Source organism: Athene cunicularia, assembly GCF_003259725.1.
Source record: "Athene cunicularia isolate RWA chromosome 2 unlocalized genomic scaffold, athCun1 chr2_part1, whole genome shotgun sequence".
NCBI classification, from domain to species: Eukaryota; Metazoa; Chordata; class Aves; order Strigiformes; family Strigidae; genus Athene; species Athene cunicularia.
Window position 1 is genome coordinate 131,532,079 of NW_020799095.1, and position 14,137 is coordinate 131,546,215.

The following is a 14,137-nucleotide window of genomic DNA, read 5'->3' on the forward strand; positions in this document are numbered from 1 at the left end:
CCCCCACTCCCCCCCCGAGCTGTTTTCACTGTACAGGTTCAGAAGTGAAGGCTCCCCTTGAGAGCCAAGGTGCTCTGAGTCTTGCCAGCACAAATGCTGGAAACGTGCCCGAGATGCCTTGCTCTGCTCCCACAGAACGCAGGGCTTCAGTGCCCTGCCTTCACCCCACGCTTGCACAGTAATTCAGCAGCTGGAACGCTGGTACACTTGTTGGTGCAGACCTGTGGTGCAGGCACATTGTGAGGATTTCGTCTGACTGTTCTGTAAAGCCTTTAACAATATACTGAGACTGTGATTTTATACCTCCCCTGCTAACGTTAGCTGCATTTGCTGCTGTTGTAAATTTGGTTCCAATGACTGTGAGCTATACTGATTTACAAAACAATGGTCTGGACTTGAGCTTCTTCTCACAGCCTGTGCAAAAGAGTTTGGTTGTACCACTAGCAATTGTATTTCCATTGGGTCTCTAGTTTAATGTTGATCTTTATAGTTCAATTACATTTTCAGACAGTATTAAATATATACAAAAGCTTGTGAGTGTTGTGGCTTAAATTGTATTGGGGTAATTTACGCGAGTACTGATCTGATTTACAGGATTGTAAAATAATTGGGAAAATGATATAAACCAGGAAAGAGGGCAATGTCTGCCAAAATGCTTTGGTATATTTGTACTAGACGAATTTCACCAGCAGTTTTTCTAAGCCACACTTTTTCTAGATCACAATTAGAACTAGAGGTGTTTGTGTTTTATGGAAGGAAAAGCATTTTTAGCAAATGAAAAACTGCAAACCACTTGTTGTCTTTTCTCTCTTTTGAAGTTAATCTGTTAAGCAGGTGTCTGAGTTTTGGAATAATTGGGTTTTTTTCCACCCTTCTAGGTTTACTACAATACAGATGATGAGAGAGAAGGGTAAGCTATTTACTGTTTCGCAAGCTTTGCAATTAACAGTTTAAACTCATAGAAAGCAGGCACAAAACACAAAATCAGATAAAACTGATTCCCTTTCTCCCCCTTCCCTCATGTTCTCCCATTGCTAACAGTAGGTGAATAATATGTAGAACTCAGAGGGAGGTTTATTTAATAGTAACTTCCTTATCCTTTATGTGAACTGGCTGCTTTTTATATCTATTTTTTATCACATTTCCAAGTAAACCAGTTTAAAGATCCGTAAGTTTCAATACAGGGACACAACAATATATTTGATGAGTGCCTATTTTATATATAAGGATTCTCAAATAATTTAAAACCCAGGAATTTTTTATTGAAGCACTGAAGTTCACTGCATTCCTGAAAGCTGTTTAGCAGTGCACATGTGTGTATGTGGCAAATACAGGAACTGCAGAGAGAATACCAGAAGAGAAAGGCAGAAAGAGAATGGGAGATCTGGGAAGGGGGAAGATTGGAAATGGGACCACCCTCTATATGGCTTTGGAGCGACTGGAATAATTGCAGAAAGTCCCTAAAAGAGTTAGAGATGTCATGAAATAAGGGCTTTAATATGCATGGCTGAAGTTCAGCCAATATTAACTGTAATGTGTGCAAGCCCCATACTTACATAAATTGCTTGAATCCCAAGTTAATGCCCTCAAATATGACAGTTTGGAGAAAGAAAAGTGCACTTACAGAAGCCTGTAAAAAATGGCCCGTGGTAGGGAGTGGCCGGGCACTTGCAGCTAACATTGATTTGAAAACATGAGGCCCTTTTTGTTTTTTTCATGAAGCTAATATTCATAAGGCTCACGGTGAAATTCAAGAAACAAAGGGGTTTATTACGCCAAGCACATTGGCTTCAGTTCTCTCCTCCAAGACTAAAAGGAGACACCGAGTCCTGCCAGAGCTACGCCAAGGGGAGGGGGCGGCCATAGTGCTTTTGGTCCTCAGTGGAGCGTGTCACAGCTTCAGGCTGAATCTGGCCCAGCATCTTATTTCTTTTGAACTTGTTGGCTTGTATGGCTTCGGATTTTAGAAATATTGCTGGTGTTTCCTCAAGTCTGTCTCCTTGACCCCAAAGAGGATGTGAATTAATGTGTAAATGTGGGTTCAGCTCCTTACTTAGCTCTTTCTTCCTCCCCACCGCTCTTAATATTTAAAAAGTTAAGTGCCTTTGGGGTTTTCAAAATAATATGTAATATTGGAGCATATTTTCCTGTCAGTGTGGGCAATTTGAGAGGCCTGAAGAGTTCAGATAAGCATCAGAACCTAAACCCTTGCAGTTTCTGGTCTGGTGCTACTTGAGTAGCTAGTGGGGTTTTTGCCAGAGTGCAAAGTGAGTCATGACTGCTGCTGTTGTCTCCTTTCCTCCTGGGAGCACAGTTTTACTGTGACATGGTCCCTGTTGTGTGTTTTCTAGTAGCAGTGTCCTGGTCAAAAGGATGTTCCGGCCTGTGGAGGAGGAGTTTGGTCCATCCCCTTTGAAACAAATGAAAGAAGAAGGCCTGAAAAGAGGTAACAGTCAATTCTTAGCAGTTAAAAATAATGCTGTGGATGTTGTGCCCTCAAGCTGGGAAGGGCAGGTGTGGCTCAGACTAAGTCAGCTGTTTGATGCTAGTGAAAATATGGGGTAGATGGAAGAAGAGATCTTTACACCTGCCAGTGTACAAGGAGGCATTTTAACAAATGCCAGTAATGACTTAAAAGCAGTAGAGAAAAAAGGACTGTGCTATCTCATGAAGGGATCAGGACACAAGTGTACATAAAACATAAAAAAGCTGGAAAGTTTCTTGATCCTTGGCCAAGCTCCATAGTTCATAAATGTTCCAGTAGCAAATCTGTGGTTGTCCTATTTTTAACTTTGCTCATCTCTTCTGTTCTGGCTGAGATCATAAGCAAATATGCAAGATGCACTGGGTCAAATACAGAGACCTTACACAGGCAAGCTCCTGCTGACTGCAGACTTAGAGTAGCCTGAATAAAATCTCAGAAATGTCCTACCCAATTAGGCGTATAAGATATGGAGAGACATCTTCCAGCAGACTTAACTGAATTGTTAAAGAGTTTGAAACTGTTTTTACTGCCCTGAGTGAATATTATTATAGTTGCATTTCATATGCTATACCATTTGAACTCCTGTTTTCCAGTCTGGTACAGTGAAGCTTGAGTAACATTGAAGCAATGGTTTGGGTAGAGCTGTTAAACTTTCCACTGAAGGCAAAGATGATAGTTTTATCCACAAAATCTGCTTTGTGTGCAGTCACTTCCACTGCAGTGCTATAAGTTATAACTTCCTACACTGCCACAGTTAGACACCCTGAAGAACATCTGCCATTCCTTCAGTCTCATAAGTTCTGTTGTTTAAGTTTATTGGAGGCTCCAAGGGTTTGATTGACTTACGTAACTCAAACTTGCAAATGATTTGAGGTTCACCCACCAGTTTGTGAGACAACAAAGCAACAAGGTACAGAAGTGAGCTCAATTGTTCCTAGTTGCACCATTTGTAAGAGTTATTTGAGCTTTATAGAAACAACTTCCCATGAGCCTGCATTTGCAAAGTTTCTGTGTTAGTTAGGGTGGTGTGCTTGAACTAGGGAAAGCATAAAAGATTACAGGATGGAGACTGGTATCTTCCTGTAATAAATGTGAACATATTCTTTTTTAATTAAATCTTCAGTTAATTATGTGAGGTCAGCACTGACCACAGACTTGCATCTGGTTGACTCAGGGCCTCGACCAAATTCACATTATCAGGGCTCCTTCAGGCAGAAGGGGACAGCCACAAGGGCTACATAAAGAACTACAATTTCCTGCAATTTCACCTGGGTTTCCCAGCTGGAAGCCTGGAGACTTGCCTGCAAGGAGGTCTTGGTTTGCTTTGATTATTCCTGTCCTTTGCTGTGGTAAGTTGTTCTAATATTGTCCAGGACTTGCAGCCATTTCAAGGGGAGGTTTTGAAAGAAAAAAATGTTTTTCAACTGATGGCGAAATCATGTTAAATAATTAAATCCAGGAGAGGCACAGAACCAGAGAAACTGGAGGATGCTCTCTTCACATCCCCTTCCTGTTCAGTGTTTCTCGCAACTTGGACTATGCTGGCTGGAGGCCAAGCCCCTTCCAGTGTGGCCTTTGCTCTGGTGAACTTCCTGCTGCCGGGAACCTTGCATCTGGGATTGTGTTGATGGAGTGCAGCTCAGCTGAATCTGCCCATTTGACAATACTGTCTTTGCCACAGGATTCACTGGGTATTAAAATGTTCTGCTGTTTTTTCTCAAGCTTAGCCATACTAGAAGCTTTTTTTCCTCCCAGATTTATTTGGTACAGCAGAACCAATAACTCCTAGAGAGCAGGTATAGATGAGCCACTGGTGTAATGTTTGAGAGAGAGCAGGTCTGATATGTTAAAATATGCATTAAAAGCAATGTAATCCCAAGGTGGCTCATTGTCAGTGGAGGTAAGTAGCATCCAGTGAGGGGTTCAAGCCCAGTTGAAGAACTGAAGTGACAGTGTGTGACCTCACCTCTGCATGATGGACCTAATCGTAATACTGTCCAGTGGAAGCAAAAGTGTAAGGGGCAGCCTTCAAGGGAACAGGTCTGAAGGGAGTTGCAAACCATCAGTAAAACAAGGTTTATATTCTCACACAGGTAGCTGTGTCTTTGTGAATTATTCTTCTATCTCCTTGACCTCTAAGGGAGGTACAAGTGCCCAACACAGAAATGTAGATTGTTAATCTGTACCAAGTGTGCCGTGTAGCGAGTTACTTGGCCAGACTTCTGGCCTTTTCCTGTTTTGAGTTCTCAGTAAGAGCTTTCAAATCACTTTCCCTTTCAGATTTCATAGGGAGTTTCCCGTTAATTATAAATTCAGCAGCTGTATTACAGATCAGGGAGATTTCCAGTCCTGTAGTTCTCAGCTTGAAGAAAATTATATTTTTGTCTAGCTTTTGTCTTTCAGGAAAATCATGTTAAACTGCTGTGCAGCATTTTGAATTCATATCAGTCGGGGTTTTGTGAACCATCCCTGTGGAGGACAGCATTCACTCTGTCACCTAGGGAATTTGTGCCTGGGCAATTAGTGAAAACTTCAGATGTGGGAAAGGAAAGCCAGGTCACAGCTGCCAGCCTTACTTTCCTTGGCTAAAATGTGCCACATCTCCATTCAGAGACCACTTTTCAAAGACTGTAGTCATTGCTTACAGGGTGTCAATCAGAGCATCAGTACTGCCTGGGCTCAGACCTTTGTAATGGCCCAAGTCTTACTGTCCCATCATGTCTTTAGTTTCATTTTTGCCATATGTTTTTTGCTTGTTTGCTACCTTAGCAGATTTGCCAATGAAGAGCCAAGCTGTTAGCACTTTTGGAAGAAGTATCTGACATTGTCCTGCATTCACACTTAAATCTTCAGTTCAGTGGCCTGACTTCCAAAAACCTCCCAGGTGCAACAACTTCCCTTGCCTTCAGCAAAGGCTGGTTGCCACGCTGCAATTTTGTGAATCCCGGCTGTTTCTTAAGTAACTAAAGATAAATTTATCACTCCCATCTTTTGCATTTCTTTTTAACATCTAAAGATCATTAGGGACTACAGTGTTTCCGTGCTGGTAAGAAGGTTAAGAACTGAGGCCAGGTAGTGTAGAGGTCAGACAAGTTTAATTTTAAGTCAAAAATAGCTCATTGCCTCGTACAAGATTCCTCCCCACCCCAGTATAGCAATCTGTACTATTAAAGTGAGCCCATCTAGATGCCATGAACTGTAGGATCAGAGGCTGTAAGTACGAGATGTGTCACATCATCACAGTCATGGCTTGGCATTCGGTGGCAATGTTGCTGAGCCCGGTGGAGCCTTTGCAGCTCCTTTCCCCCTGCCCTGGCTGTGTCTCTTGCTGTGGGTCAGCTGGCCTTCTCTCTGCAGTTATGCCAGCACAGAGGCTTGTGGGGCTGCATTTTACACTGAAGCAGGGACCTGATCTGTCTGAGGAACAACTCATGAAAAAGGGTTGTTTTTCACTCACATCTGCTGTTTGAGAGAGTCCTTCATCCAAGAAAATTCACTGAGAAAGGCCAGAGCGACAGAGCATAAGGGGAGGGACAAGACAGTGGCTTCTTAAGGCGTCACTGTTGCCAGAAGTAATTTATAGAAAAGTGCCCTGTGAATCAAAGCCAGGATTTTCACACCTGTCATGAGAAAAAAAAAATCAAAACAACCACCCCCCCCATACGTTTACTAATCCTGGCTCTCTGTGTGTGTAATAGTGATTCAAGTTCTCCATTATCCTTATAATGGATCCTTCATTCAGCATAATGTTGTCTGACATGTCAAGCACAACAGAGAGATTTAAAGCTCAGCACTTGGATTGTATAATGTCCCCAACTTTAACCTTGGACTGAGTGATTTTTCCTCCTTTCAGATATGTTTGTAATTATTAAGGCTGGCAGAGGTCCAGATGTTTAGCCAGGAGTTAGAGGACAGCCCCTCTAATCACAAGAAAAGAATCACTGAATTAATAGAAGTGTTTAGTACAGGTAAAATTAGCACCTTGAATAAGTGCTTGCTCATGCAAGTAAACATATCAAACCCAATAAATTTCTTTTGTTCTCTTATATTCTGACAGTATTTAGATTGTGACCCAAGTTATCTCAGCTTCTAAGTCCTTTGAAAGGACACTTTCAGGGAGGTCCTAAAGAATTACAAAACATAGGTGAAAAGGATGTGGCTCTATGCATCTGTGGTAGGAGTTTTATGGTTCATACTTCTGAATTAAAAATGCAAAAAATCACCACTGTCCTGTACATCTGCTTTGTAGACCAAGACAGGGGACTAATCTGCCCATGTTTTAAATCTTTTTTTCAATCGGTTCAGAACCTGGGCAAAGAAGCTATAATTCTCTGCAAATGGGCCTGAGTCTACCTTTGCTGTAGTCTTGACCTGAGAATTAGCTTGCAAACGATTGATTCTGAATGAAAAATACCATCATCTCTGTTGGTTCATCTGCAAGTCGTCTGTTGAATTACCTGGTGAAGATATCTTCTGGACTGCAAGAATTAGCAGTTTCAAAAGATGTATTTTTCTGTCTACAAAATATAAACCCCAGATTATTACCAGTGTTTGTCAGACAGACATAAAATACCTAACAGTGCACGTGTATTCGCACCTGTCATGCAGCACTGCTGTTTGAAAAGGCAGTCTATTTAGGGAACAAAATAAATTGTGGAACATCTTATTTAACCTGCTGCTTTATCAGTCATGTGAGATTATGCCTAAAACACTTCTCTAGTGTTTATGTTTATTCACTTTGTAGCTGTCTGCTTTGCTTTTGCCATGTAAGAGCAAGTTTCCTCCTTTTAGCGGTACAAGTCAGAGAGGAGGACAAGAGCTAGAGAGAGCAGGGCACTCTGCCTGTGAACCACTAAGACCTGGCAGGACACCTGAAGAAGGAAGAGGAGATTGAGCAGTACAAATGACATTTGGGTACCTGTGCAGGGGTGGGCATACAGGTAAATTACTGCCAGCTGTGCTTTTGAATATCTTCTCTGTAAAGTCTCAAATGACTTTGGACTCGTTCTTTCCAGTGTTTATTTTCAGACTGGCCAGGCCCATTTGCAGTCATCCGTGTAGTAATGCCAGAGAGAACAATTTTCCTTTTCGATGATTTTGCTCTCAGAGTCTCAGCTAAAGGCAAGCCACACCTGGCTTTTCTGAATTTCCCACCCTTTTGGATGAAGCCTGGAGAGGTGCAAGCCAAGACACAGGTTTAGGAAGACTTCATTTGTGTGTTTTGTCCTGTGACTCAGGGACATGACCCCAGTGCTTTTTAGCTTCTCTTATTTCAGTAAGTGGAGGTTTAAGTTCTTGAAGATATAGATTCCTCATGTTAAATTAAATTTGCTCGATTTTCTTTGCATGTTTTAAAACAACTATGATGTGTCTTCCATGTTTAGATCACTGCTGATATGAGAGTACACTTTTTAAGTGTAAACCATCTTAAGCACTTAATTTTATCTGTCAGGGTTGAATATTTGTTTTTCTACTCGGTGTGGGGTGTTTCATCTGTTCAATTGACTGAACCTGCTCCAAGTTTGATTTTTTTTCTGTTTCAGTGCTTTTGTATGTAAGGAAGGAGACGGATGAGGTGTTTGATGCTTTGATGCTGAAATCACCCACAGTAAAGGGGCTAATGGAAGCTGTAAGTATCCAGTGTCCTCACATTGTTTACCTTTCTTGGCAAGAAAATACTGAAGCTTTCAATATATTATTGAGATACAATATAAAGAAGAAGTTATTCTCAAATACATTCAAAGCATTTCACAAAGGCTTTCTGGAGCACGCCTCTGAAATGCTGCATGTTCCAAATTCAGTGCTGTCAGTAGTTTAATTGCTGGAATTAAATAATATCGCAAAGCTGATTTATTGGAGACCTGAGCCTTGAGGAACGGTGATAATTAACGAGTGTTGGGAAAGTAGGGAGGTACAGGCTCCATTTTCTGAAATGCTTCTTTCTGACCAGATGATTCAGAGCCTGTTGAATCTTCTGTAATGCCTACTGGTATGTTCACAGCTATTTTTTAAAGAAGAGACACAAGGATGCACTGTTTCCATGTGAATTTCATATGGCTTTTTTTTGCAATTGCTGTTCCAGCATATGAGGCAGTTGCTGAACCAGCACAGACTGGTCATTCCTATGTCCTGTCTCAAATTCCTTCTCTAGCCTTCGCTCCCAGAGTGAACTGCCTACCACGCTGTCTCTTTGCTGCTTCTTTGACTGGAGTTTTTGCTTGTTAGCTGTGATCATGAGTGGCTATTTCCACATTTCATCCTGTTTATATGAGCTGATGGCTAGTAGATGCATGAAATTTGGTGAGTGAAAAGTTAAGAAGCAACCACATGTCTCAGTGCTTTGGTGGGGAGTAATGTGAGATTGATGTGTGGGATGCTGGTTTGATTTCCAGCCTTGGCTACATGTAGGAGAGAAGGTGGAAATGGATGAAAGTGTCCCTAGAGAGCTCCGCCAAGTACTAGAAATGTGTATATTCATACTCTCATAAAACTGGTACAGTGTTTTGTTGCATGTACTGGACACTTTAAATGCAGTAAAGATTATTTGGTCAATATTTGGCCAGTAGCAGAAGGCAAAAAAAAGATTTGTGAGTTAGTAAAGTTGTTTAAAGTACCTATTCAGCTCCATGTATCTCTGAGGAGAGTCAACTGCATTCTAAGGATGTTCTAACTGTGCTTTCGCTGATACTATTTGTTAGCTGTGACTGCAGCTCAGTTAGACTGAACACACATATATAATAAACTCCAGGCTTTGCTAGAAGAGGCTGCAGTCAGATTCATGATAAGCTGTAACACGATTTCATCTTGTCTTTATATGGAAGTTAAAAGTATGCTATAATCCTTCTATAACCATTCAAGCCAACATGAATATTTAATCTCCAGCAGTCTGTGCCTCCCCATGTCTGTTCTCCAACCACTGTGTACCATAAAAACAAAGCTGGTGCAGAAGCAGGAAAGGTTTCTGCATACCTTTGTCAGCACAGCTGCTGACTCAGTGGCATGTTTTCAGCATCAGAGAAATCTGATCTGTTGTAAAATGTCCCAGTTCACTGGAAGGAACACATTCAGAAAATTTTCATTCTCTTTGGTAGGACATTGTGGATAAGTTGATGCCAAAAAAGCTGTCAAGCTGCATATTCTTAAGTATTCTCTGAACAGTTGTTTAAGTAAATCATGTAATTTTGTAATTAATACACACCCTAAATGCTCAGTTCTGAAGTCAGTACTAAGAACATAAAAACTGAGGCTCTGAATATTATAGTCCCAGATCTGAAAGACAGCACCAGTGATTCTGATAATACCCTCCTTCTCTGTTTATGGATTTTAGGGGGTTTTGTTTGTTTGTTTAATCACTCTTCCTGGTCTGCAGCTTTCACATCATTTTCCATGATTAATGATATTGTTTTCTCAGATACTGTTTATTTTATTTTCTCATATACCCCCATTCCAAGGGAACAATTAGATTCCTTCTCAGATTTCTTTCTTCTGGCAAATATCTAAATGTTTGAAGTTTCAGAGATACAGTGTGTCTCAGAAAGTGGTGCAGAAATTTGGTTTTTAAGATATTTGCATCCTACACTTGATCAACAGAAAACAGTGACACAGTTGCCCATCACAAAACATCACACATATGTGGTGACTGACAGTTCTAAATCCTGCTCTCAGCTTGATCCAAAGTGAGGTTAACTCTGTGGATCTCAGTAGGTACCCCAGTCTTACATTGTGCAGAATCACATATTTATTCAAATTACAGAATTGGGAAATTTAAGCATCTCCCAAAATCTTTCTGAAATTAAAAGCTAACAGCTAAGCTCAATAGAGCTTGCTTAGACCAGAGTTGTCCTGGTGTGTCCTTCCAGACAATGCAGGGCAACAGACCGGACTATTTCGTAGAAGTAAGTTGACAAAGATGTTTTCCTACGTGCCTCGACCAGCCCAGATGTTGCCCTTTCTGTCTTCCTGACTCCAGCAGAGAAAGCATTTCTGGTGGCTTGTGCAAACAGATATGTGCTATAGCCAAACTTGCCGTGCCAGGGGACTGCAGCCCAGAGGGACATCCAGACTATTTTAGTGTCACTCTGAAAGCTGTCCCACTGCTTCAGGCATCCTAAGGGAAGGAAGGAATTCTCTGCTCAGTATATTGACAAATGGACAATGGAGGTGACAAAAGGAAAATATTCCTCCAAATAAAGGTACTTTTTTTAGATTTATTGTAGCCTGCTTTGGGTCAGGTGAGAAATCCTGTTGTTTTATGTGGTAGTTGGTAGTAGTGGTGTTCCCCCTGATTTGGCAACAAACGTGTTTCAAAAGAGAGTGTTAAAGTGAGATGCCCTAGTGGATGCTAGCTCTCTGTTTTCTCAGATTCTTCATCAGGAATTAGCACATTTGCACTGGAGACGTTTTCTGAGCCTGTGACAGGGAGGGTCTCCCATATCCCCACTTTAAGCCTTGCTTCTAGAGCTTGCTATTTGGTATAATTGGTTGAATCCTCAAGGGTTCCTGAGAAATGTGCTTATTCAGTCAGCTGGAAGTCTTTCGCAAAGCTTACTAATCCTTGCATGTTATATGAATCCTACACCTGTCACAGGCAGTGTGACAGGCAAGGCTTTCTCAGCCCTACCTCTCATAGCTTATGTAGGAAGTGGTATCCCAGAGTCCCAAACCACTCTGAGCAACATTTGGAATGCGTGAGTGTTAGGTATCCCAAGTATCCTAGGGAAGTTGTATGCTGGAATGTGCAGAATGCTGTATATTAGCTGCTATTAAACCTCCTTAGCACAGGAATGTTTCTTCTTGCTTGCTTGTTTGTGTGGAGTCAGTGAAAAGTGTCTTCAAGTACTGATCTTTACAATATCAGTAGGCTCAGAGTGAACAGACCAGAGAGGAAGATAGTTTCCTTGTGTTTATACAGTTGTGATGTTTTCTGCAGTTTCAGGTTGCAGTTTTTCTCTGGTGTCTGTTATGAAGGATTTTTTCAACAATCTGACGAAATGGAGCCATTTTTATTCTTGCTTTACATAAAAGCTTAAATTTAGGGGTAAAACAAAACCACAGATGCAGAAGTTCAGTGCCAGATTGCTTATCTGATGCCATTCTATTCATGGTAAAAAAAGCTAGAGAGTAAGAAATAATAAAAGGAGAACATGAAAGTTTCTCTGAGAACTTCTCTAAGACCATCAATATTTGCCCTCACAGGTGGCACCTGGCTACCCCAGAGGAGTCACCAGCCTCAGGTCAGGCAGCTGCCACTCTGTGGGCAGCACAGGTTGAGGCATCGAAGGAAGGGAGATGTGGAAAAATAGTGCTAGACACGGGTAGAGTGTGAGTGAGGGGCAGTGTGTGGGTACCTACACAAGTGTTTCTGTCCAGAAATAGGTGATTCCTTCTACTGGGGAACCTGCCTGTGGATGGGTTATGACATCCCACACAGGGACATGGCAAATCACTCTTGTTCTGCCCTGTTTGGAGCAAAGACTTGAACTTGTTCCAGATAAGCTAATTATGTTATGGAACTTCTTTGTAGGGTGCATTTCCACCCTGTGTATGTGGCTACAAAGCTTTTCCATAGGCTACACAGCCTTTTTCATAGGCTACATAGAGCTCAGAGTGAAAAAGATTGGTTTTGTAGTCCGATAGTGAGGATGCCCATGCGAGATACAAGTGGGGTGAAGCCACTCTTCTCAAAAATGTACGAAGTGGACCACTCCCCACAGCAGAATGTGACTGTACAGCATATGAGCTTGCACAGCCTTAACGCTGAATTAGGCCTCTCCCAAGGCAGGCAAGAACATGGAACCAGGACTACTGTCAGTATCTCCAGCACCATATCCAAAAGGGCAGTCAAACATGCTGGTGCGAGTATGAAGAATCAAATACAACCCACAAGTTAATTTGTATTTTGTTCTCCGCTAGGTGCAAAACATAGGGAGTGGATGGGTCTGATGTACCTTATCAGTTAGTCCTTATTTACATCCTCCTCTTTCTGTTAGCCACAGATGTACGTGGTGGTCAGAGGAAACTGTCTGCAGTTTAAAAGAAGCTTTATTGGTTCTTCAAAATCTTGGAGTTATGCTATACTTTTTAAGTACAAAATTGTATCTTAGGTAAGATGACAATTATACAAATATAGGTGATGTAGGCAAGTACAGACTAATTAATTCTCTCTCTTAGAGAATCCTGATTCTGGATGGGAGCCATGCGTGATATTCAACCTGTGGCTGTTTGAATCTGTCCTAGGTTGCTGAGTTTATTCATTGCTTTCTTCCCATTTTCTATTTCATGATAATTGATTTAATTTACTTCTCTAAAATATCGCTTTTTCTCAACAAAAGTCTGAATGCAAACACAAAGAAAGGATTTTACAGTGACTGATGCTTGAAAGTCTTTAAATGGATTTTTAATTGTGCATTTCAGTTCTCTAATGCAGAAGATAAATAGTCAGCTATTTAGCTGCAACTTCATTTCACCTGGGAAGAGTCAGAAACTTACTTTGGTTGGCAGTAGAATAGCACAGAACATTAATCACTGACAAAGAGTAATTCTTCCATTATTTTGCCATTTGGGACAATCCTCTTCTAAAGTCTGAGCTGTGAGACCTGTTCCCTCAAAGAAGATTCATAATTTGGAAAGGAAACTTGGCTCAGATGGAGGACTTAGGGTCACAGACTCACTGCAGAATGGACGACCAAAAAAGTTACTAATACACTTCTGAAAAGCAATGCCAAAGCATCCCAGTGAAGTGCTTGTTAGTGTTAGTAATTTGTCAGCTAAGTAGTTCTTCCTTCAAAAGTTTTCCTATATTTTCTTTTTTATCATTTGAGTAGCTGGCAAGAGATTTATTTTAGAAGTCCTTTTACCTTGTTAACATGCTTCTTGGTGGCATCTCGTTATCTGTACACTCAGATGATGTATTGTGAGACAATGTATTGTGTTCTCATTTTCTTACTCTAGTAACTAGATTGAGTCACCTCTCCAGCAATACAGAAGCTTCCTAATCCTGTGTGTAGCATGTTTGTAGCCCTCCCACAATAAAAGGTAACTTCAAGATGCTTTTTGGACAAAAGAATACCGTGGAGGGTCCTGTTAACAAAGCTTGAAATTGAGAAATGGAAATGTGCACATTTTTTTTCTTGATCCATCAGTCCATCAGCTCCTGTTGTGTTCCTGTTCATCTGCTTTCTGCCTGATGGAAGAAGCCTTTGCTTCCGTGAGCCCAGAAAATCAGAAAGGCAGCTGATCAGATTGAAATTCTCTGGTCAGATCTGAAGCTGGGAGGAGTGTTGATTCCTTGAGTAGAATAGGAGATGCTGAGGCAGTTTTGATGACTCACACCCTATGAAAACTATAGTCTCCATATTTCTGCATGAAAGCAATTGTGGGTTTTTGATCAAGATGTTCAGGATTATATTCCTTCCAAAATCACCCTTAAATGAAACTGTGGCATGGCTGCAAGTGATTTTTCTGTATAGCTATCCTGTCAAAGTTTGCATAGAGTGTTTTAATGCCTTATGTAAAGCGAGAGGTGGTAATTTAATATTTCTCATTGGTCTTTAATGAAATTTCTTTTATTATTATGATTTCAGATCTCTGAGAAATATGGGCTGCCAGTTGAAAAGATTGCAAAACTTTATAAGAAGAGCAAAAAGGGGTAAG

The 14,137-nt window shown here is 41.1% G+C and overlaps 1 protein-coding gene across 1 annotated transcript in view; it reads left to right on the forward strand.

Annotated features, from left to right (window-relative positions):
• GRHL2 (grainyhead like transcription factor 2) overlaps window positions 1-14,137 on the forward strand; it is a 58,952-nt gene that overhangs the window by 39,164 nt on the left and 5,651 nt on the right. The window contains exons 12-15 of the mRNA XM_026841503.1: window positions 879-910; window positions 2,352-2,446; window positions 8,029-8,114; window positions 14,068-14,132. Of these exons, the coding sequence (XP_026697304.1) occupies window positions 879-910; window positions 2,352-2,446; window positions 8,029-8,114; window positions 14,068-14,132 (278 nt within the window). The remainder of the gene's footprint in view (window positions 1-878; window positions 911-2,351; window positions 2,447-8,028; window positions 8,115-14,067; window positions 14,133-14,137) is intronic.